General features: G+C 35.9%; 1 protein-coding gene across 1 annotated transcript in view; it reads left to right on the top strand.

Annotated features, from left to right (window-relative positions):
- Positions 1-26,734, top strand: part of SCN2A (sodium voltage-gated channel alpha subunit 2) — a 164,072-nt gene that overhangs the window by 84,508 nt on the left and 52,830 nt on the right. Inside the window, exons 12-14 of the mRNA XM_001100368.5 lie at positions 2,725-3,069; positions 6,568-6,700; positions 11,052-11,290. Coding sequence (XP_001100368.1) covers positions 2,725-3,069; positions 6,568-6,700; positions 11,052-11,290 — 717 coding nt within the window. The remainder of the gene's footprint in view (positions 1-2,724; positions 3,070-6,567; positions 6,701-11,051; positions 11,291-26,734) is intronic.

The raw sequence follows: 26,734 nt of genomic DNA on the forward strand, positions 1-26,734 counted from the left end.
GGCTAGTCATAAGTAGAAAGCTGAAACTGGACCCCTTCCTTACACCTTATACAAAAGTTAATTCAAGATAGATTAGAGACTTAAATATTAGACCTAAAACCATAAAAACCCTAGAAGAAAACCTAGGCAATACCATTCAGGACATAGGCATTGGCAAGGACTTCATGTCTAAAATACCAAAAGCAATGGTAACAAAAGCCAAAATTGACAAATGGGATCTAATTAAACTAAAGAGCTTCTGCACAGCAAAAGAAACTACCATCAGAATGAACAGGCAACCTACAGAATGGGAGAAAAGTTTTGCAATCTACTCATCTGACAAAGGGCTTCCAGAACCTACAAAGAACTCAAATTTACAAGAAAAAAACAAACAACCCCATCAAAAAGTGGACAACGGATATGAACAGACACTTCTCAAAAGAAGACATTTATGCAGCCAACAGTGACATGAAAAAATGCTCATCATCACTGGCCATCAGAGAAGTGCAAATCAAAACCACAATGAGGTACCATCTCACACCAGTTAGAATTGCCATCATTGAAATATCAGGAAACAACAGGTGCTGGAGAAGCTATGGAGAAATAGGAACCCTTTTACACTGTTGGTGGGACTGTAAACTAGTTCAACCATTGTGGAAGACAGTGTGGCAACTCCTCAAGGATCTAGACCTAGAAATACCATTTGACCCAGCCATCCCATTACTGGGTATATACCCAAAGGATTATAAATCATGCTGCTATAAAGACACATGCATATGTATATTTATTGTGGCACTATTCACAATAGCAAAGACTTGGAAACAACCCAAATGTCCATGAATGACAGACTGGATTAAGAAAATGTGGCACATATATGCCATGGAATACTATGCAAACATAAAAAAGGATGAGCTCATGTCCTTTGTAGGGACATGGATGCAACTGGAAACCATCATTCTCAGCAAACTATCAGAAGAACAGACAACCAAACACTGCATGTTCTCACTCATAGGTGAGAACTGAACAATGAGAACACTTGGTCACAGGAAGGGGAACATCACACACTGGGGCCTGTTGTGGGGAGTGGGGAGTGGGGAGGGATAGCATTAGGAGATATATCTAATGTAAATGATGAGCTAATGGGTGCAACACATCAACATGGCACATGTATACATATGTAACAAACCTGCACTTTGTGCACATGTACCCTAGAACTTAAAGTATAATAAAAAAGAAAATAAATTAAAGAGAAAAAAAACCCGTGAGATCTCATGAGGCTTATTCACTAACACGAGAACAGTATGGAGAAAACTGATATTATGATTCAACTTTTTCCCACCAGGTCCCTCTCCCAACAATGGAAATTATGGGAGATACAACTCAAGATGAGATCTGGGTGGGGACACAGCCAAACCATATTAGTCAGGAATATGAAAACCTAGATATTAGTAGGTATAAAATAATGGTTTTAATTGGTTTTAAACCCTTGGAGAGGAAAAGATCAAACCAGTAATACTTAAATGATGAAGTTAGTATTCTTTCTATTAATAATTACATAAATCCAATGCAAGCTGGCTCAAGTAAAAAAGAGAATGTATTAGATGGTGTAAATTATGTCTGTGAGTAGCTTTAAGAATGGTTGCATCTAGAAACTCAAGACATGTTACCATGACCATGTCTTTTTCCACCATATCTGAATCCAGGTTCCTCCCACATGGTGGCAAGATGTCACTGCAACTCCAAACTTAGAGCCAATATATTTAGTAGTCTTAAGTGAAAAAGCACCATTTCCTCAACAGTTGTAAAAGACAGGGATATCTTTCAATTGACCAAGCAGGATTTCATGACCATCTTTAAATTATGTATAGAATACACTGATTGACTAGGCCTGGGACATTGCCTGGGACACTGGGAGACCCTAACCTCAATTCCTGCTGCATCCAGGAATTGAAGTTAGTGTCTCCCAGATTACCTGGTCTGAGAGTTGAGGAGCATTTCTCAAGGCTAAAAAGGGTACTGATATATATATTAAAAAAAATTAAATGATTGTGCTCGGACTCTTAGTGAAAACTTAGTTTTTGTAAATATTGCCCTCAGATATCTTGAGACAGAGACAAAATGGTGAAAATTGAGGAATAAATCATACAGTTATTTCAGCTTGATTTAATTTATTCATGAAGACCAACATAAAATATGCAAAGGGAAGTGGAGAAGCTGCCCCTTGTACTATAATTAAACATCCCTACTAGCAAGATTAATTATATTTCCTCCATGGTAAGATTTGCATCAGGGCGTGGTCACTAGTGAGCTCTTACTGGCTATATTTTTGACTTCAGAGGATCTAAAGGTAGGTTTGTGTTAAATTGTTTTCCATTGGGTTGTTAACTGAAATTAACTTCTAAGGAAGGGTCTATCAAAAATATCATTTCTAATGCCAAGAAGAGGACAAAACATTATGGGGACAATTCTAGCTATGTTGAGGTACGGGTAGAGTAGAAGAAAAGAGAGCAGAAGATGAAAAATGGAGGAAGGAGAAAAAGCAAGAGTGAAATAGAAAAGGTGAACCTTGTAGAAAGTGACAAAATGCCACCAGCAGTCATCAGAGGGGACCTTGGTTCAGCGTGTCCAATGACTTATCCTTGAGTAAGTCAATGACTATGACACAGTGAATCAAATTCTGTTTTTCACAATGACAGCTCTTAATTCTGTTCATCTGGTTTTTGTTTCTTCTCTTGTTATTCATAGTCCTTACTGAGCATCCGTGGCTCCCTTTTCTCTCCAAGACGCAACAGTAGGGCTAGTCTTTTCAGCTTCAGAGGTCGAACAAAGGACATTGGCTCTGAGAATGACTTTGCTGATGATGAGCACAGCACCTTTGAGGACAATGACAGCCGAAGAGACTCTCTGTTCGTGCCGCACAGACACGGAGAACGGCGCCACAGCAATGTCAGCCAGGCCAGTCGTGCCTCCAGGGTGCTCCCCATCCTGCCCATGAATGGGAAGATGCATAGCGCTGTGGACTGCAACGGTGTGGTCTCCCTGGTCGGGGGCCCTTCTACCCTCACATCTGCTGGGCAGCTCCTACCAGAGGTGAGGCCAATTAAAATTGCAGCTGATGGGAAGAGAGTTGTGAATGGTGCAGGCAGGAGTGTTTTTCCATTTCCACATCTAAGAATTTGTTGAGTTTGTTGCCCAAAGGCTGGGAGTTTGTTCAATCAAGCTATTATCTTGTAAAATTGTTCTATTCAGACTTTTCTACAAAGTAATTAAAAACTTAGGTTGGCTGTCAGAGAATATAATTAGAAGTAATCTTTCATCATTATTACTATGGTATGAAACTCGCCAAAAAGCAAAGCAACAATTTATCAAGCATGATGTTTGATTAATATAGTTAAATTAAATCCAAGGAAATTAATGCTCATAAATTAAATAAATACTTAAGGATTTTGTGACGGTTGTTCATTTAAAAGGAGATTTGAATACTTCCACTTGCAGTAGATACTATTACTAAGTAGATTTAAATCTCATAGTACAAGATTGCCTCTCTTTGTAGGTCAGAGTGTTGTAACATTTTTAGCAACCACTCTAATGATCCCAACCATTGTAAATTTGTGTAGTGAAGAACCACTCAAAAAGTACCTGGTATGGAATCATGGGTTGTCATTTTTAGAGCAGATTCCAATTTTTATATTATTATCATAAACTCTTATTATAAACAAAGTGGCCCAAAATCAATCACATGGGAAAGGATTTCAACTACATACTAGACATTTATAGGGCTATATTATTGAAATTTACTTCATAAGCCATAAGATGCCTTTAATGTTGGTATTTTTTTATTATACTTTAAGTTCTAGGGTACATGTGCTGGAACCAGCCCAAATGTCCATCAGTGATAGACTGGATTAAGAAAATGTGGCACATATATACCATGGAATACTATGCAGCCATAATGTTGGTATTAAATAAAATTTCATGAGCTAGCAAAAAATATTTTGGCAATGTCACTTGATTGTTTTTATAGCATTTAAAAGGTCTTCTTATGATTTTTTTTTTTTTACATAGCTCCATTTATTATCATTGGACAAGCTCTTTGAGCCACATTAAAATGATATGGAGTTCGCTTTCAGTTACCTAATGGTGGAGCTTCTTATCTTGGATTATAAAATACCCATTATCTTCTTCACATTTTTTGCATGGCCTCTCCCCACCTCCTTCTACCAGAGAAGTGTCCAGGTATCCTGGAGTCAGGTTGAACCATGAGAAAAGTAGAACTTTATAGTGGAGGAACCAGGAAGAATGAAGAGAGAACATCAGTTCTTCTTAAAAAATGATAGTAGCTAACCATGTACCAGACACTGTCCAGAACACTTTACATGTGTTAAGTCATTTAACCCATAACAACCCTTTTTGATAGTTAGTAATATTATCCCAATTTTGCAGAGGAGGAAACTCAGGCTTGTGCATGGTGGAGCTAAGATTTGACCCCAGTTATGCTGGTTACTGAACCTACATTCTACCGACACTGAAATATTGCCTCCCATTGAGTTATTTTTAATTTTTTTAAATTGAAAAGAAGAGATGGTTAAGGAAATAAATACATAAACACTTTCATTTTAACCAGTGTTTCCCAAAATATACTTCACTTTCATACTACTTACATCAGAATCTCATGGGATGCTTCTTAAAACTAGAGATTCCTGTGCCTACCCAGACCTATTCAGACCAAAACACTGATGAGAAAATGTCTGGGCATCTTCTTCCTTAACAAGCATCCCACAAAATTCTATACATAACAAAATATGTTTATCACTGATCTTGATAAATGTTAATTGGGTAAATAAAAGCAAATCTACAATTACCATGCGTGAACACAGAGAGACTGTCAGTCTGTCAGAAATTATTTAGCATTTATCAATAATTATTATAAACCTCCTGTCCTATCAGAGAGGACGGCACAAATCTCTGAAGGCAAAGTTGGGGCCAGCTTGAAACAAAGCTTCGTGTGATCCCTTTATTTCCTGCTTCCTCAACTTCATTCTTTAATCTTAGAATCTTAGGTGCTTTGGGGCAGGGCACCGTACTATTGAAAAGTTGAGATGAAGGTACAGACAAATGAAGTAGGCTTTTGGAGAATGTAGAGGGGAAATGACAATAGAAAATAAATAGCTATGGGCAAATGACACCCTTGAAAGCACATAATTTCCTGTACTTTACACATAAATTCAATTGAGACAATTTAACTTAAGAAAGAATTTTCTTTGTAGTGTCATTAGCAGTTTTGGAATCTATTTGAAAATTAGACAAATCTAGGTTTGTACATGTGCTTCTGTGTAGAACAGAAGGGACTAGATGATCTCCATGTGATCCTATTGTTTTTCTCCTTAAACCTTTGCCTCTTTCTGACAAGCTAAAGTATTTTAAATTCTGAGAGGCACCCTTTTGATTAAAAGAGTTTTATTTTTAGAGAGAGGTTATTCTTTTCTTACTAATTTTCTTTTTTACCTTAAAATTAATTTTAGAATGATATATATGAATGTTTATGACCATTAGTGACAATCATATGCACTGAGTGGAAATTTTGGTTTTGAATATGTATGCATTAAAATAATTCAGCTTACAAAAGATAAAATACTGCTAATTGTTCACACCATAATACGATGTGACCAAAATAAATAATATTTTGATCATATTATTATATTTTGATCATATTGTTCAAAATTCTCAAATAGGGAAAATCCTCAAATAAATGAAACTTTTTAATTTATTATTAACACTGAGAACTGCATTTGAAATTCTTTAGTTTTACCTTTTTTTCCCCTGTGATAATTAACATCGTTTGATCTACTGAAGTAGGAATAAAATTTCGCCCATGTTGAAATCCTGATGAGTTTATTCTGCAATAGGAGATGATCAGATCACTGTATCATTACTAAAAATCATAATCCCCCACGTTGGTATTACCTCCTTAAATTAGAGTCTCAGTGCCAAGGGTGGATTGTTTTGTGGATTAAGTTTTTTTTTTAATATAGGGCAAAGTTATAGATTAGTTCTAAAATTTAGTTTTGTAATTAGGAATGTTGGGAAATGTTACCTGTCTCTAATGAATGAAGGCATTTGAAAGCTGGAGTTCACATTTTTGGGGAACTAGTACTGATGCATGTTAAGGAAACTTTCAAACCTTTTTCTTCATATATTAAACTACCTGAATATATGTCTATAAAGATCTAAAAACTCAACTTGAGTGAAAATTAAGAAACAATATTTTCGGTTTGAAGTCCTCAGTAGGACTGGCTGAAATGCTAAAAGGCTATCTGTCCAGTAGTAGACCTGGTACCTCCAGCCCAAATCCCTGGGATGCAGGAATAGGAAAGCCCATCTTGACAAACCCAAGCCTTCCTAAAAGCTGAAAATCTGGTGGACTTTCAAATACCCTCCAATAATTATAATTTCAGCAATATCTTAGTGAGCTTTTTACATCTGAGAAAGCATGGTGTATATTTAGTTAAACAACACCCATTATAGGAATGCTTTGGGCTTTGCTGCTTTCAAAAATAGTGGTTATTTCGTCTGAAATTCTATTTTTAGGGCACGACTACTGAAACAGAAATAAGAAAGAGACGGTCCAGTTCTTATCATGTTTCCATGGATTTACTGGAAGATCCTACATCAAGGCAAAGAGCAATGAGTATAGCCAGCATTTTGACCAACACCATGGAAGGTATGTCAAAAGTCCTGCATCATAGTTACTTGGTGCTTTGGTAATGATAAAAAAACACTTCACAAATTTCAGTAAAATGCTTCCTGACTTGATACTGTATCATCATTATACATTTTACTATGTAAAAGTAAAATCTGTGCACAACTCATGGATTCTATTATCTTTCATAGATTTTTTATATTTAGCCTCCAGAAAGTTGCTGCAAATTTAAGGTATATTTTGAACACCACTTTCATACATTAAACTCTAAACACCGAAACTTGTATGCATGACATTGAAAAGAGTAATGATAAATGCTTATCCTTATGATGATGCTAAGCCATTTGGATTGTATTAACTGCTTGAGACACAGTTATAGAATCCTATGACTTAACCAGAAATATAAATTAAAAATGTGAATTAGGGTTTAATATTAACTTCCTTGAAGCAAAGTGTTTAAAATTTCATAGTCCTACTTTTGCCTTTCTCTGACTAGATTCTTAAAATATATCAGCTTTCTCTTTAGTTGCAGATTTTATCTGAATAGTTAACATAATGTTTAGCACTCTGGATCTCAGAATGCCAAAATAAACACTTTGGGGACAACTTAATCTGTGATCAATTTCTGGCTCTGCCATATGTTAAATGTGTTAATTTGTGACTTTGAATTTCAGTCTCCTCATCAGTAAAGTGTGGATGATGATGTTTAGGCATAAGGTTGTTGAATGAATTAAATAAGCCTTCTTAGATAAAACACTGACGTATTTGGCATGCAGAAAACAGTTAATAAATATTATCATTATTAGTTGTTTTGTTGTTGTTATTTTTGTTAATTCGCATGTTTTTGCCTTTCCATACTGTAAGAGAATTCAAACAACTATCAACTTCAACTACTTGGAAAACATTTTCATGTAAAATGTATTCTATCCCCCTTCCTTGCCCTCCTATTCTCTCCTCTCCCTATCTCTTCACAAACCTTCTCCCTTGTATCCCTTCCCAGGGATGTGTGTGAGTGTGTGTGTGTGTGTGTGTGTGTGTGTGTGTAGATGTGTCAAAGGAGAAGAGAAAAGGTGAATGAAAGCAAAAGAGAGCAAGCATACACATCCCTTTCTTATTAATAATTAGATTTTCTCTTGAGATTGGATAGACTCCTGGAATAATTCTTTTCCAGTCTGTATGCAAAGATCCCATAATATTATTAATACCAATATGAAAAGTCACAGCTAGAAAAAACTCACAGTGTAGATGACTGTGTACATCACAGACAAGTCAGTATTACGAGACCCAATTTTCATAATGTCCTAATGCAGTATCAGAAACCTTTTCACTGATTTCAATGGAATATTAAACTCTAGTACGTTCTTCCCCAACCTCGCCTGCGTTAGCTTGCACTCCCTCTTCCCCCCAGCTGCCAGTAGCTTGCTCCTCCCTGTCCCTCCAGGTAAATCTTTTGAAGATTGTCTGGCCTTCCGCTCCTTGCCATAGCAAAACCACTGAAAGGAAGCTGCCAGTGGTTCTGCTACCGATGTCAGCAGCATGTCTGCTCCCTAAAGCAGGAAGTAGAGAAGGAGACAGGGTAAGTCTCAATCAACAGTCATGCTTTGCACTTCTCATAGCATTAAGTTTGAGCTAAATAAGGCATTACTTACAAAACCTCAAATATCCACAAGATTGGACTTGCCAACTAGTTAAGATTTGGAGTTCAAAATAAATGCACCCACACATCTCTCCATGAAACTATGTGACATGGAGTTGCTTAGGATGGAAAGGATATTCTAGGAATAAGTGCAACCTAGGAAGCTGAAGACTGAGAGTGTTTTCGTTTTATTATCTGCAGAGCTTTTGACTTTGTATATTTGTGAGAAATGATGGCCAAGTTTTTATTCTGCTTTTATCAGTTATCTAGAATGAAAACTGACTTTTCTTTATTCAATTGTATGTAGACACGTTGAGTGTGACATTGGTCAAGGTTGGTTGTTAGCAATATCATGTACATGCATACTCAAGGTGACTTAAGATAGTCCTTTTTTTTTTTTTTTGGTTTCTGATAATGGTGCAAAGTTTTCTTGGTTGACATAATCTCTTTCCTTGGGGATCCTTTCTTCTATGTCTGATCATCTGTTCGCCTTCCCTTTTTATGAACCAGGCTTGTTGATCCAGTTGGCAATTTTTGTTTTCCTTCTTTTTAACTACAGCCACGTCTCTGTTGTCCAGGGTAATGGATAGCCTCATGCTTAGTGAAGCAGTAATGAATAAGCAAAAATGAACAATTTGCTTTTCAAATTTTTAAAAGTGCAAAATCACATAGAAATGTTTTCTGGTCACACCTTTGTGAAGGATGGTGGGAGGGTGAGTTAGAAGCACCTAAAGAATCAAGGTGAGCCAGCAAAAGACACAGACTTATTGTAAGTGATTCTAAGTGTGGATAACCCATGCAAGAATAATGGAGATGTGGCTGCAGTTCTCTCCTGAATGCTTTGCTTTGTTTTAAAGTGTGAGATTCGCCACCCCCCCTCTTTTTTGGAATGAATAATTGAATGATTTTATTTTAGAACTTAAACAACTTTGCTCCGGTTATTCCTACTGTCAAGATGAGTCACACCTGCTGAATTTCATTTTTTAAACTTTTCTCCAGTTTATTTTTTTTCTATCCAGTTCCTGTTTGCTTCTCTTTATTTGCTATTTGACAGTTGGCATGGAAAGAAAAAGTCATATTATGACAGTATACAGACAAAATTAAATTTTGTATCTCTTTTGTTATTTACTGTAAATAATAATATCTCCTTTTAACCTTCAATGTAAATATAAGGTTATTTGGGAGTTCAGAAGTATTTACAAAATAGTGCATAATAACTATATATAAATATATATAAATAATATTTTTTCTTGAATTATAAATCAAATATTATTTATTGTTTACAAAGTTATGTACTAAGATAAATGGAAACAAACTGTGCACTTGAAGAATTTCAATATCCAAAGAGACAACTGACAAATCTACTTTTAGTGGAAATTTTAAAAACAATGAGCAATAAATTAATTTACTTTGAAAAATAGAATTATAGAATTGATTTGTGGCAAATGTTGATTAGTAGAAGAAAAATTATTATCTGTTGTTGTGATTGTCCTTTCATAGGCTGGTCACACCCTTACAAGGTTTAGTTCATAGTAAACTGTGCCGGATGTGGACAGATGTACCAGTTGCCACAATAGTATTAAAGTGACTGACTAAAGTCAACTATGCCATGGATTTAAAAAGAAGAAACCTTCCCTCTATTTCAGTGCTAAGAGGTGGTGGCCATATTTTGGCAGTACAGGTAATAGGGTGTACAGCAATGATACTGACAGAAAACAACAAATTCTGCGTATTTTTCCACTCATAAGTTGATGAAGAGATTATCTTGCCAAAGGAAGATGGCAGACAATTTTTCACTTCCTAATTCCCCAAATTTCTTTGCTAGTATTTACCAAATTTCAGTACTTTGGGTATCACCTTAAAGGTCTGTGCATTTCTGTCTTCTCTCCCAGTATTTGGTTGAAATTCTTCTTGACATCATTGTACATTTTTCTTGGATAAATGCATTTTAATATAAAATTTTATGTCATAGGTTTGATTGAGAGTTATATATTTCAATACATTAAAATAAATGTATACCATGAAAATGTATGAATTATATGTATATTTCAGTTAAACCTTTTGTATTTTTCCAATAATAAATGAGTTCCACTTTGTGAAATGTTGATTTGTAATAACAGTGAGGACTCCAATTCCTTAGGCTGGAGTATTTTCTCTTCTTTTATGCCCTCTACTTAAATGAGAAATGTAGAGAGATGGAACTTTGTTATGTCTAACATGCAAGCCTATAATCTAATAAAATTTGAGACTTTTAAACTAAGATTGGTGACACTGACAAAATTATCTAATTAGAAGATCACCAAAACATATCTAATCCAAGAAACTGGCATTCAGTGTGACTGATTAAGGTCCTTAGCACATCTCCTGAGATATCTATGATAACATATATACTTCTTGCTCTATCTGGAATATGGGTGAGCTTTAAGTGTACTCAGTGCAAGTTCTAACCACTAGTTTCTAGCAGCCTTGAAGATAAGTATCAGACAATTTAGTTTTTCTGATAGAATCTTGGAAGCTATGTTTAGCCAGGATACATTTGGAAACCTTACTAGCCTTTCTGTCCTGATCCTTTCTGTGACAGCAAACCCACTGTAAAATTTTCCCTGTTCCTCCAGCAGATTAACCCATCATATCTTTTAACAACTTTAGATTTTTAAAATTGCTTTAATTTAAACCAAAGACTGCTTAACAGAAAGTAAGCAGTTTTCATGAGGATTCTAACTTTTTTTCTTCCAGAACTTGAAGAATCCAGACAGAAATGCCCACCATGCTGGTATAAATTTGCTAATATGTGTTTGATTTGGGACTGTTGTAAACCATGGTTAAAGGTGAAACACCTTGTCAACCTGGTTGTAATGGACCCATTTGTTGACCTGGCCATCACCATCTGCATTGTCTTAAATACACTCTTCATGGCTATGGAGCACTATCCCATGACGGAGCAGTTCAGCAGTGTACTGTCTGTTGGAAACCTGGTAAGCCTCACTGAGAGTTTCTCTTCCCATTGAAAGATTTTATAATTGCCTTAGTGAATTTTACATATTGCTCTCAAATTGAATATCAACTAATTGGCCATGTATACCTTGACATCAAATGTTTAGCATCCTTTTTAAATAACAAAAATATATTGCTACCATAGTGCAAAAGAGTCAAAGAATTTATGTATAATTTGATTTAGAATTGAATTTAAATTGCTTATTTATTAGAAGATGATTCTGAATTGTCTTCCAAGGACATTGATCTATAACAAAATTCTGACGTATTTTTAAGATATTTAGAATAGGTTCTTTAGGACATGTCTGCATTTACTAAACAAATTATAAAATATGCCCAAGTCAGATAATTTTGAAATATCATTTGTAGGTACCTGAAGATGGACTATGTGGGAGGAAACATCATATGAGGGATTATTATTTTTTGTTTTTGTTTCTTCTACAGTCTTAGCAATATTAAATTTAGAAATTATTTATATAATTCTGTTAAAATATATATTAGCATTCACTGGATACGTATTGATATCATAATGTAGTATAGTATAGTGATAGATATTAGAGTGGTCTTATACAGAGAGACAAAATGAAGAAAATCACGCAAAAAAGTATATTTATACAAGTATAAAATGCTTATTAAGTTCCCAACTTGATAAATGAACATATAAGCAGGTTATATAGAGATTATAAATAATATGGCCTAAAGTATAACATACAATATTTTTAGGTGCTGAAGTAACCACTACATTTTTGAATTATATTTCAGGTAGGACTTACCTGAATTAAATGATAAAGTTGGCATATGTTGGCCACTTATTTTGTATCAGATACTGGACTAAATGGTTTACATTAACTCTCTCTCTCTAGAGTCCCAAAAAATCAGTCTTAAGATATTTACTATAAATTGTCTGTATTTTGCAGTTGGGAAACTGTATCCATGAGAAATTAACAGAGAAATAGAAGGTCTGAATGCTGTATCAGACTCTGAAAGCTATTTCAGAGACTATTGTAAGCTATGGGCAAAGATCACAGAAGCTTAGAGTAGGACAGGACAATAATATTACCTAGTTCAAATTCAGAGCTATGTAAGAATCTCTTCAACATTATTTCTAAAAAAAAAAGCGGGATAGTGGGGTGGCAATTGAAACAAGAAAGCCTTTGGAGGTAATATGTTATAATCCAAGTTGAGTGAGCTTAAGCAAAAATAAAGGGAATTCATTACCTCACATTACTGAAGCCCACTTGGAACTAGTTCTAGGTCCTAACCTGGCTAGATTCAGGTTCTCAGCCAGCATCATTGGGAATCAGCTTCTCGTCTCTCTTCTTCTCAATATGTGACCTTCCTCTCTGGCTGGGTATTTTCTTACTATTGCCAACATTCTATCAACTTTTATTCTACTAATGTAGCTCCAGGTACAGAAAGTTTGTGCTTCCTAATTAGTAGCTTTAATTAAGGCCCACAAATTGAATATCATTGACCTGGTTGGAGTTACATGGCCATTTCTAAAACAATCAGTTACCCTAACTCTTGGTTTTAATGCCATATTTGCCTAAATCAGAATCATATCTTATCACTGGAGGCAGAATAAATGAGTTAAACCATGAAAACAAAAATTAGGATACCATTACCAGAAGGAGGATAGATTCTAGAAAGAAATAACCAATAAATAGACAATTCAAGCTGGGGCTGGTCTTATGTGTTAAGGAATGTAGGATCTGTATCTGAGGTGAATTATGGAATAGTAGAAAATCCATGGGCAGGATACACATTCTTCTCAAATGCCTATGGGACATTCCCTAGGATAAGTTATAGGTTAGGTCATAAAACACACCTCAATAAACTTAAAAAATTAAAATAATACAAAGTATTTTTCTGATAAAAAATAAAATGAAATTAGAAATCAATAACAAGTCAATGTGGAGAATCACAAATATTTGGAAATTAAACAACTTACTCTTAAATAACCAATGAGTCAAGAAGATATCATAAGAGAAATTAGAAAATACTTTAAGGATGACTGAAAATCAAAACAAACCAAACTGAAATGAATGAGGGCAGCTAAAACAATATTTAAAGACAAATTTATACTGTAAATGTCTATGGTAAAATAGAAGATTTCCCAAATTGCTAATTTAAGCTCCTCTTTAAGAAACTAGATAAAGAATAGCAAATTAAACCTGAAGTTATCAGAAAAGGCAAGTAACAAAGAGAAAAATAACAGATAAAAATCAATAAACCCAAAAGTTATTTCTTTGAAAAAATCAACAGAATTGACAAATCTTTAGCTAGGCCAACCAAGAAAAAAAGAGGAAAGACACAAATTATTAGAAGTAGGAATGAAGAGAGGATATCACCATGGATCTTTTAGAAATAAAAAAGGAGCATAAGGAATAGAATAAAATTAAACACCAGCAAACTAGATAACCTAGGTGAAATTGAAAAATTCCTAGGAAATAACAAACTCCCAAAACTGACTCAAGAAGTAGTAGACTATCTCAATATACCTATAATAAGTAAAAATTGAATTTGCAATTAAAAAAAAAAAAACTTCCCGCCAAAAAAAGCCTGAGTCCAGATAGTTTTCACTGGTGAATTTTGCCAAATGTTTAATGGAGTGTTACATCAATCCTTAACAAACTGTTCCAACAAACAGAAGAGAAGGGAATACTTCTCAACGCACTTTATGAAGCTAGAATTACCCTGATATTAATGCCAGACAAAAATATTATGAGAAAAGAACACAGACACAAATATAGAACAGCCATATCCCATATGAGCATAAGCACAACAATCCTCAACAAAATACTAGAAGCCAAATCACACAACATATTTAGATTTTTGGATTATGTACTCGGAATAAGTGAAACTTATCCCAGTGATGCAAGGCTGGACCAACATAAAAAATTAATGTAATATATCATATTAATTTTTAAAACTATACAATCATCTCTATAGATGCTGTAATCACATGGAAAAAGCCAAAGTGTTTCATGATAAAAACACTCAGTAAACTTCAAATAGAAAAGAACTTCAGCCTGATAAACACCACCTCAAAAGACCCCACACCTATCATCATTCTTAATAGTTACTTTAGATGCTTTTACCTTCAGGTCAAGAAGAAGGCAAGGATGCTTGCTCTTGCTACTTCTTTTCAATACTGTACTGAAAGATCTAACCAGGGAAATAAGACAAGAAAAAGATATTAATGGCATCTAGATTAGAACACAAGAAGTAAATTCTGTTAACGAATACATAATCTTGTATTTAGAAAATCCTATAAAATACACACACACACACACAACTGTTAGAACTAATAAATAAGATTGCAGAATACAAGATCAATATACAAAACTCAATTATATTTCTAAACACTACTAATGAGCAATCAGAAAATAAAATCAGGAAAATTCTATTTATAATAACATCAAAAAGAATAAAATACTTAGGAATAAATTTAATAAAATAAGTGTGAAACTTGTACACTGAAAGCTATAAAACATTGTTGAAAGAAATTAAAGAAGTACTAACTAAATGAAAACACATTTATATTCATAGATTAGAAGAAAATATCGTTAAGATGGCAATACTCACCAAATTAATCTACAAATGTAATGCAATCCATATCAAAATCCCAGCTACCTATTTTGCAGAAAGTGACAAATTGACTATAAATTTTATATGAAAATGCAAGAGACCATGTACCATACAATCTTAACTAGAAAAAAAAACAAAGTTGGAGAACACAAACTTCCAAATTTTAAAACTTACTACAAAGCAAAAGTAAGCAAGATAGTTTGGTACTGGCATAAGCATAGCTATATACATCAATGGAATCAAATTGAAATTCCAACAGTAAATCATTACATTTATGTTAAATTAATTTTCAACAAGACTACTAGACAATTTTATTAAGGTAAGAAGCCTTTTCAACAAATGGTGCTTGGACAAGTGAATATCAACATATGAAAGAATGGAATTGAAACCTTACTTAATAACGTATATACAAATTAAGATAGGTCATAGGCCTAAATGTAGAGCTAAAACTATGAACTGTTAGAAGAAAATTTAGAAGTAAATCTTCATGACCTATTATTAAGCAATGATTTCTTAGATATGACACCAAAAGCACAAACAATAACAATAAGAAAAAAAAAGTTCATTAGCCTTTATCAAAATTAGCAACTTTCACACTGCAAACAATATCATCAAGTAAAAGGACAACTTATAGAATGGAAGAGGACATTTGCAACCCAGATATCTGATCATGATTTGTATCTAATATATATAAAGGATTCTTATAACTCCACAGCAAACAAAATAGATAACTCACTAAAAATGACATATTAACAAAGAAGATAGACAAAAGGCCAATAAGCACATAAAAGATGGTCAGCATAACTGGCTAATTTTAGGGGAAAGGCAAATCAAAACTAAAATGAAACACCACTTCACACATACTAAGATGGCTATAATCAGAAAGAAACCCAATACCATTTTTTGGCAAGGACGTGGAAAAATTGGAATGCTTGTTCTTTATTTTGAGAATATAAAATGATGCAATCACTTTGGATAATAATTTAGCTGTCCCCCAAAAAGTTTAGGTTAGAATTACCATATGACCTGGCAATTTTACTAATTTCTTCGGATATATATCTAAGAGAATTAAAATGTATTTCCACATGAATACTTATAGAATATTATTCATAATACTAAAAATTAAAAACAATTCAAAATGTCTATCACCTGATGAATGGATAAACAATATCCATCCAATAAAATGTTATTCATCCATAAAAGGAATGAAGTATTGCTACAATCTACAACATGAATAAACCTTGAAAACATTATATTAAGTGAACAAAGCCAATCACAAAAGGTTACATATCATATTGCTACATTTATATGAAATGTTCAAAATAGGCAAACCCATAGAGACAGAAAGTAGATGAGTGGTTGCCAGGCAGCAGGGATTAGGGTAAATGGTAGCAACAACTAACTAATGGGTATGTAGCTTCTTTTTAAGGCAATGAAAATGTTCTAAAATTCAATAATGGTGATGATTGTACAAGTCTGTGAATATATTACAAGCCTCTGAATTGCATACTAATATTTCATAGTAGGCATGTTTCACTAATTTTTATTCCAATCACCTATTGATGGATGTTCAAGTTGATTCCAGATACTTTACCACCATGTTGCAGTAAAAGTTCTTGTATATATCACCTTTCATAATGCTGTATTAACTTCTAGAGAATAGATTTCCAGGATTGAAGTATTCCCAATATTAAACATATTTATGTCACATAAAAATTATATGATATGCAAAGAAATAGGAAAATGTGACTCATAGTTAATAGATTAAAGCAGTATGTAGAAATAGATCTGGACATGAATGAATTGTTAGAATAAACAAAAAAGGACTTTGGAGGCCCTATTGTAAATACGTTGAGCAATTTAAAGGAAAAATGTGGTCATAAGGAATAAACAGAGAACATGAGCAGAAAAAAATGAAAACTATAAAAAGAATCATTTAGACATTTTATAATTGAAAAGTACATATTCTAATATAAAAAATTCACTGGATGTGTTTAAAAGAAAACTGCAGATGTCAGAAGAAATAGTTGTTAACTCGAAGCACATTAATAGAAATTATCCAATTTGAACACTAGAGAATTGAAAGGAAAAATGAACTGAGTCTGACTATAATATGGGATAATATCAAGTAGTCTAAATATTTATATAATGGGAGAATCAGAAGGAGAAAATAGACAGAATGAAACAGAGCAAATATTTGAAGACACAATGGCCAAAAATTTCCTAAAGTTGGTGAAAAATATTAACTTACAGACTTTAATGTTACCTTATAAAATGTTAGTGAACATCAAAGGATAAATGTAAAGTAAGCCCATACTTAGACATACCTTAGTCATGCTGCTGAAAACAACAGCAATAACAAAAAGCTCTGGAAACAACAAGAAGAAAATTATTTACTATATACATGAGACTAACGTCTTACCAGAAATGATTCAGGCCAGAAGAAGGTGGCCAGATAAAATAAAGAAATAAAAGCCCATTATTCTACAGAAAGTGAAACTATCTGTCAGAAATTAAAATGAAATAAAGAATTTTAAGATAAACAAAAACCTAAAAAAGCTGTTACCAGCAGAACTACACTACAAGAAATGTTAATGGAAGTTCTTTAGGCCAAATGGGAAAAATAGCAGATCGAAATTTGGTTCTGGGAATGATGGTCACTAGATATGAATAAATGTGGGTAAATATGACAAAAAAGACTATCTTTTTTGTCCTTAATTTTTTTTCACATTTATTTGAGGTTCAGGGGTATATATACAGGTTTGTTACATAAATAAATCGTAAATCACAGGGGTTTGGTATACAGATTATTTCATCATCCAGGTAATAAGCATAGTACGCTGTAGGTAGTTCTTTGATCCTCATCCTCCTCCTACCCTCCACCCTCCAGTGTCTGTTGTCCCCTTCTTTGTGTTCCTATGAACTCAATGTTTAGTTCCCACCTATAAGTGAGAACATGCAGTATTTGGTTTTCTGTTGCTGTGGTAAATTTTTTAAAAAGACAACTGATTGTTTAAAGTGGGGATTTATAACATAGTTAAGTGTGAAATATGTGAAAAGATTAGAATTTTTTGAGATGGAGTCTCGCTCTGTCGCCCAGCCTGGAGTGCAGTGGTGCGATCTTGGTTCACTGAAGGTCCACCTCCCGGGTTCACGCCATTCTCCTGCCTCAGCCTCCCGACTCGCTGGGACTACAGACACCAGCCACCACGTCTGGCGAATTTTTTTTTTTTTTTTTTTTGCATTTTTAGTGCAGACGGGGTTTCACCGTGTTAGCCAGGATGGTCTCAATCTCCTGACCTCATGATCCGCCCGTTTTGACCTCCCAACGTGCTGGGATTACAGGCAGGAGCAACCATACCTGGCCAGAACATTTTATATAAAGTGTTACAATATTAATTCTATATAAAAAATTACAAGAAAGTATCCCTCATGAACACAGAAGCAAAAAATCATTAGCAAAATATGATCAATAAAATCGAGCAATAGAGAAAAAAGTAGTAAATACTTAACTTTTTAAACATGTGGAGATTATCTCAGAAAAGTAAGATTCATTTAACATCTGAAAAGTGATCAATTAATTGGCCATATTACCTCTAAAAGAATAAAGGAAAGCCTAAGATCACCTCAATAGATGCAGAAAAGGATCTGACAAAACTCACCAGCCATTCGTGAGAAAAACTCTCAGTAAACTAGGAATAGAAAGTAACTTTCTCAAGTTGTTAAGGATGTTTAAGAAAACCCTACATCTAGTCAGGTGTGGAGGCTCATGCCTGTAATAGCACTTTGTGAGGCTGAGGCAGTGGATCACCTGAGGTTAGGAGTTCAAGACCAACCTGGCCAACATAGTGAAACCCCATCTGTACTAAAAATACAAAAAATTAGCTGGGCGTGGTGGCAGGCGCCTGTAATCCCAGCTACCAGGGAGGCTGATACAGGAGAATTGCTTGAACTCGGGAGGCAGAGGTTGCAGTGAGCTGAGATCAAGCCACTGCACTCCACACTCCAGCCTGGGCAACAAGAGTGAAACTCTGTCAAAACAAAACAAAACAAAATGAAACAAAAAGGAAAGAAAGAAAGAAGGAAAGAAAGAAAGAAAAGAAAGGAAGGAAGGAAGGAAGGAAGGAAGGAAGGAAGGAAGGAAGGAAGGAAGGAAGGAAGGAAGGAAGGAAGGAAGGAAAACTCTACACCTAATATTTTACTTATCAGTGAGATGTGTAAGCAGTGAATTCTTGCCGCTTAGAAAAATGGAGTGCTTTCCCCTGAAAATAGACAAATGTGTTGATTTTTACCACTTTTATTCAACCTTGCATTGGAAGTTTTACCAACTGAAGTAAAGGGGAAAAAAACACAAATAAAATGTATAAATATTGAAATGTGGTAGAAGTGTCTATTTCATCAACATGATCATATTGTAGACAATCCTAATAAATCTTTGCAACAGTGATTAGAAATAAACAATGATTTTAAATATTTTATTTGCCATAATAGCAAAAAACACAAAGAATATAGTAATAAATTTAACAAATCATTTCAAGACACCTACACTAAAAACATTGAAACATGGCTGAGAATAACTACAGAAGATTTAAACAAATGGAAATATATATGCCATGTTCATGCAATAGAAGATTCAATATTATTAAGAAATTAATTCTTCCCAAATGTATCTGTCAATTCAACCCAATCCCAGTAAAAATGTCACAGATTTTCTTTGTAGAAATTGCTGAACTGACTTTCTATGCATATACACAGTGCTTAAAATTGCCAAAATAATACTGATAAAAGAATAATGAAAACATTAACATACCTGACTTCAAGGCTTGTTATAAAGCTGTACTAATCAGGAATCTACAGTATTGGCATAAACAAAGATATCAATGGAACATAATGCTGAGTTCATAAATAGATCCAAACTATATGTCAATGGATTTTTTGACAAAGACACTACAGAAAGGAAATAGAAGAAAGAAAGTATTTTCACCAAAATATCAGGAACACTTAAATAAATGTACGGAAAATAAATGAACCTCCCCGTTCAATCTTATGCCACATGCCAGAATCAATATGGATTGTAGACTAAGCAAAAAAGCTAAAACAGATTGGGAGGTTCCAAGATGGCCAAATAGGAACAGCTCCAGTCTGCAGCTCCCAGCGTGAGTGATGCAGAAGATGGGTGATTTCTGCATTTCCAACTGAGGTACCAGGTTCATCTCACTGGGGCTTGTCAGACAGTGGGTGCAGCCCACAGAGCAGGGTGGGGCATCGCCTCACCTGGGAAGCATAAGGGGTTGGGGAATTCCCTTTCTTAGCAAAGGGAAACCATGACAGACGGTACCTGGAAAATCAGGACACTCCCACCCTAATAATGCGCTTTCCAATGGCCTTAGCAAATGGCACACTGGGAGATTATATTCTGCACCTGGCTCAGAGGGTCCCAAGCCCATGGAGCCTCGCTCACTGCTAGCACAGCAGTAAGAGATGAAACTGTAAGGCTACAGTGAGGCTGGGGGGAGGGGCGTCCACCATTGCTGAAGCTTGAGTAGGTAAAAAAGTGGCCAGAAAGTGTGAACTGGGTGGAGCCCACCACAGCTCAAGGAGGCTGGCCTGCCTCTGTAGACTCTACCTCTGGGGGCAGGGTATAGCTGAACAAAAGGCAGCAGAAACTTCTGCAGACTTAAACATCCCTGTCTGACAGCTTTGAAGAGAGTGGTGGTTCTCCCAGCATGGAGTTTGAGATCTGAGAATGGACAGACTGCCTCCTCAAGTGGGTCCCTGACCCCTGAGTAGCCTAACTGGGAGACATTTCCCAGTAGGGGCTGACTGACACCTCATACAGCCAGGTGTCCCCCTGAGACGAAGGTTCCAGAGGAAGGATCAGACAGCAACATATGCCATTCTGCAATATTTGCTGTTCTGCAGCCTCCACTGGTGATACCCAGGCAAACAGGGTCTGGAGTGGACCCCCAGCAAACTCCAACAGACCTGACACTGAAGGTTCTGACTGTTAGAAGGAAAACTAACAAACAGAAAGGACATCCACACCAAAACCCCATCTGTATGTCACCATCATCAAAGACCAAAGGTAGATAAAACCACAAAAATGGGGAGAAACCAGAGCAGAAAAGCTGAAAATTCTAAAAGTCAGAGTGCCTCTTCTCCCGCAAAGGAACGCAGCTCCTTGCCAGCAACAGAACAAAGCTGGACGAAGAATGACTTTGATGAGTTGAGAGAAGAAGACTTCAGACGATCGGTAACAACAAACTTCTCCGAGCTAAAGGAGGATGTTCGAACCCATGGCAAAGAAGCTAAAATCCTTGAAGAAAGATTAGACGAATGGCTAACTAGAATAAACAGTGTAGAGAAGTCCTTAAATGACCTGATGGAGCTGAAAACCATGGCACGAGAACTATGTGACGAATGCACAAGCTTCAGTAGCCAACTCAATCAACTGGAAGAAAAGGTATCAGTGATTGAAGATCAAATGAATGAAATGAAGTGAGATGAGAAGTTTAGAGAAAAAAGAGTAAAAAGAAATGAACAAAGCCTCCAAGAAATATGGGACTATGTGAAAAGACCAAATCTACGTCTGATTGGTGTACCTGAAAGTGATGGGGAGAATGGAACCAAGTGGGAAAACACTCTTCAGGATTATTATCCAGGAGAACTTCCCCAACCTAGAGAGGAAGACCAACATTCAAATTTGGGAAATACAGAGAATACCACAAAGATACTCCTCGAGAACAGCAACTCCAGGACACATAATTGTCAAATTCACCGAAGCTGAAATGAAAGAAAAATGTTAAGGGCAGTCAGAGAGAAAGGACAGATTACCCACAAAGGGAAGTCCATCAGACTAACAGCGGATCTCTTGGCAGAGACTCTACAAGCCAGAAGAGAGTGGGGGCCAACATTAAACATTCTTAAAGAAAATAATTTTCAACCCAGAATTTCATATCCAGCCAAACTAAGTTTCATAAGTGAAGGAGAAATAAAATCCTTCACAGACAAGCAAATGCTGGGAGATTTTGTAACCACCAGCCCTGCTCTACAAGAGCTCCTGAAGGAAGCTCTAAACATGGAAAGAAACAACCAGTACCAGCCACTGCAAAAACATGCCAAAATGAAAAGACCGTCAATGCTAGGGAGAAATTGCATCAACTAACGAGCAAAATAACCAGCTAACATCATGATGACAGGATCAAGTTCACACATAACAATATTAACCTTAAATGTAAATGGGCTAAATGCTCCAATTAAAAGACATAGACTGGCAAATTGGATAAAGAGTCAAGACTCATCAGTGTGCTGTATTCAGAAGACCCATCTCATGTGCAGAGACACACATAGGCTCAAAATAAAGGGATGGAGGAAGATCTACCAAGCAAATGGAAAACAAAAAAATGCAGGGGTTGCAATCCTTGTCTGATAAAACAGAACTTCAGCCAACAAAGATCAAAAGAGATGAAGAAGGCCATTACATAATGGTAAAGGGATCAATTCAACAAGAAGAGCTAACTGTCTTAAATATATATGCACCCAATACAGGAGCACCCAGATACATAAAGCAAATCCTTAGAGACCTACAAAGAATCTTAGGGACCCACACAACAATAATGGGAGACTTTAACACCCCACTGTCAACATTAGACAGATCAACGAGACAGAAAGTTAACAAGGATATCCAGGAATTGAACTCAGCTCTGCACCAAGCAGACCTAATAGACATCTACAGAACCCTCCACCCCAAATCAACAGAATATACATTCTTCTCAGCACCACATCACACTTATTCCAAAATTGACCACATAGTTGGAAGTAAAGTACTCCTCAGCAAACATAGAAACAGAAATTATAACAAACTCTCTCTCAGACCACAGCGCACTCAAACTAGAACTCAGGATTAAGAAATTCACTCAAAACCACTCAACTACATGGAAACTGAACAACCTGCTCCTGAATGACTACTGGGTGCATAACAAAATGAAGGCTGAAATAAAGATGTTGTTTGAAACCAGGGAGAACAAAGACACAACATACCAGAATCTCTGGGACACATTTAAAGCAGTGTGTGGAGGGAAATTTATAGCACTAAATGCCCACAAGAGAAAGCAAGAAAGGTCTAAAATTGACACCATAACATCACAATTAAAAGAACTAGAGAAGCAAGAGCAAACATACATTCAAAAGCAAGCAGGAGGCAAGAAATAACTAAGATCAGAGCAGAACTGAAGGACATAGAGACATAAAAAACCCTTCAAAAAATCAATGAATCCAGGAGCTAGTTTTTTGAAAACATCAACAAAATTGATAGACCACTAGGAAGATTAATAAAGGAAAGAGAGAAGAATCAAATAGGCACAACAAAAAATGATAAAGGGGATATCACCTCTGATCCCACAGAAATGCAAACTACCATCAGAGAATACTATAAACACCTCTACGCAAATAAACTAGAAAATCGAGAAGAAATGGATAAACTGCTAGACACATACACCTTCCCAAGACTAAACCAGGAAGAAGTTGAATCCCTGAATAGATCAATAACAGGCTCTGAAATTGAGGCAATAATTAATAGCCTACCAACCAAAAAAAGTCCAGGACCAGACGGATTCACAGCCGAATTCTACCAGAAGTACAAAGAGCAGCTGATACCGCTGCTTCTGAAACTATTCCAATCAATAAAAAAGAGGGAATCCTCCCTAATTCGTTTAATGAGGCCAACATCATCCTGATACCAAAGCCTGGCAGAGACACAACAAAAAAAGAGAATTTTAGACCAATATCCCTGATGAACATTGATGCAAAAATCCTCAGTAAAATACTGGCAAACCGAATCCAGCAGCATATCAAAAAGCTTATTCACCACGATCAAGTTCATCCCTGGGATGCAAAGCTGGTTCAACATACGCAAATCAATAAACGTAATCCAGCATATAAACAGAATCAAAGACAAAAACTACATGATTATCTCAATAGATGCAGAAAAGGCCTTCAATAAAATTCAACAGCCCTTCATGCAAAAAATTCTCAATAAAGTAGGGATTGATGGGACTTATCTCAAAACAAGAACTATTTATGACAAATCCACAGCCAATATCATACCGAATGGGCAAAAACTGGAAGCATTCCCTTAGAAAACTGGCACAAAACAGGGATGTCCTCTCTCACCACTCCTATTCAACATAGTGTTGGAAATTCTGGCCAGAGCAATCAGGCAGGAGAAAGAAATAAAAGGTATTCAATTAGGAAAAGAGGAAGTCAAATTGTCCCTGTTTGCAGATGACAAGATTGTATATTTAGAAAATCCCATCGTCTCAGCCCAAAATCTCCTTAAGCTGATAAGGAACTTCAACCAAGTCTCAGGATACAAAATCAATGTGCAAAAATCACAAGCATTCCTATACACCAATAACAGACAAACAGAGAGCCAAATCATGAGTGAACTCCCATTCACAATTGCTTCAAAGAGAATAAAATACCTAGGAATCCAATTTACAAGGGATGTGAAGGACCTCTTCAAGGAGAACTACAAACCACTGCTAAGCGAAATAAAAGAGGACACAAACAAATGGAAGAACATTCCATGCTCATGGATAGGAAGAATCAATATTGTGAAAATGGTCATACTGCCCAAGGTAATTTATAGATTCAATGCCATTACCATCAAGCTACCAATGACTTTCCTCACAGAATTGGAAAAAACTACTTTAAAGTTCATATGGAACCAAAAAAGAGCCCACATTGCCAAGACAATCCTAAGCCAAAAGAACAAAGCTGGAGGCATCATGCTACCTGACTTCAAACTATACTACAAGGCTACAGTAACTAAAACAGCATGGTACTGGTACCAAAACAGAGATATAGACCAATGGAACAGAATAGAATCCTTGGAAATAATAACACACATCTACAACCATCTGATCTTTGACAAACAAGAAATGGGGAAAGGATTCCCTATTTAATAAATGGTGATGGGAAAACTGGCTGACCATAAGTAGAAAGCTGAATCTGGATCCTTTCCTTACACCTTATACAAAAAGTAATTCAAGATGGATTAGAGACTTAAATGTTAGACCTAAAACCATAAAAACCCTGGAAGGAAACCTAGGCAATACCATTTAGGAAATAGGTGTGGGCAAGGACTTCATAATTGAAACACCAAAAGCAATGGCAACAAAAGCCAAAATTGACAAATGGGATCTAATTAAACTAAAGAGCTTCTGCACAGCAAAAGAAACTACCATCAGAGTGAACAGGCAACCTACAGAATGGGAGAAAATTTTTGCAATCTACCCATCTGACAAAGGGCTAATATGCAGAACCTACAAAGAACTTAAAGAAATTTACAAGAAAAAATCAAACCCCATCAAAAAGTGGGCAAAGGATATGAACAGACACTTCTCAAAAGAAGACATTTATGCAGCCAACAGACACGAAAAAATGCTCATCATCACTGGTCATCAGAGAAATGCAAATCAAAACCACAATGAGATAGCATTTCACACCAGTTAGAATGGCGATCATTTAAAAGTCAGGAAACAACAGGTGCTGGAGAGTATGTGGAGAAATAGGAACGCTTTTACACTGTTGGTGGGAAGGTAAACTAGTTCAACCATTGTGGGAGACAGTGTGGCAATTCCTCAAGGATCTAGAACTAGAAATACCATTTGACCCAGCCATCCCATTACTGGGCATATTACGCAAAGGATTAAAAATCATGCTGGTATAAAGACACATGCACATGTATGTTTATTGCAGCACCATTCACAATAGCAAAGACTTGGAACCAAATGTCCATCAATGACAGACTGGATTAAGAAAATGTGGCACATGGCCGGGCGCGGTGGCTTAAGTCTGTAATCCCAGCACTTTGGGAGGTCGAGACAGGCAGATCACGAGGTCAGGAGATCGAGACCATCCTGGCTAACACGGTGAAACCCCGTCTCTACTAAAAAATACAAAAAACTAGCCGGGCGAGGTGGCAGGCGCCTGTAGTCCCAGCTACTCGGGAGGCTGAGGCAGGAGAATGGCATGAACCCGAGAGGAGGAGCTTGCAGTGAGCTGAGATCCGGCCACTGCACTCCAGCCTGGGTGACAGAGCAAGACTCAGTCTCAAAAAAAAAAAAAAAAAAAAAGAAAACGTGGCACATATACACCATGGAATACTATGCAACTATAAAAAAGGATGAGTTCATGTCTTTTGTAGGGACACGTATGAAGCTGGAAACTATCATTCTAAGCAAACTATCAGAAGGACAGAAAACTAAACACTGCATGTTCTCACTCATAGGTGGGAACTGAACAATGAGAACACTCGGACACAGGGTGGGGAACATCACACACTGGGGCCTGTCATGGGGTGGGGGGAGGGGGGATGGATAGCATTAGGTGATATACCTACTATAAATGACGAGTTAATGGGTGCAGCACACCAACATGGCACATGTATACATATGTAGCAAACCTGCACGTTGTGCACACATACCCTAGAACTTAAAGAATAATAATAATAATAAATAAAAATAAAAATAAAAAAGCTAAAACAATAAAACATCTGAAATAAAACACGGGAGAACATCTTTGAGACCTTGGGGTAGGCAAAAATTTCTTGGGGAAGAGACAAAAAGTGTTATACATTACTTAAATGTCCATGAAATTTCAAACAATGGAGCCCTACTCAGTGAAAAAGAAAAAAGTCTAGTAAAATACACATGGGTGAGTTTCAATTTGAAGTATTCAAGAGATGTTTGGAAAAGTCACTAAGACTGTCAGGTCTCTGAGGTGGCCACCTAGGTAAAGAGAGATTCCATTTACTGAGTTAGCAAATATCA

The sequence above is a fragment of the Macaca mulatta genome, chromosome 12, assembly GCF_049350105.2.
Source record: "Macaca mulatta isolate MMU2019108-1 chromosome 12, T2T-MMU8v2.0, whole genome shotgun sequence".
NCBI classification, from domain to species: Eukaryota; Metazoa; Chordata; class Mammalia; order Primates; family Cercopithecidae; genus Macaca; species Macaca mulatta.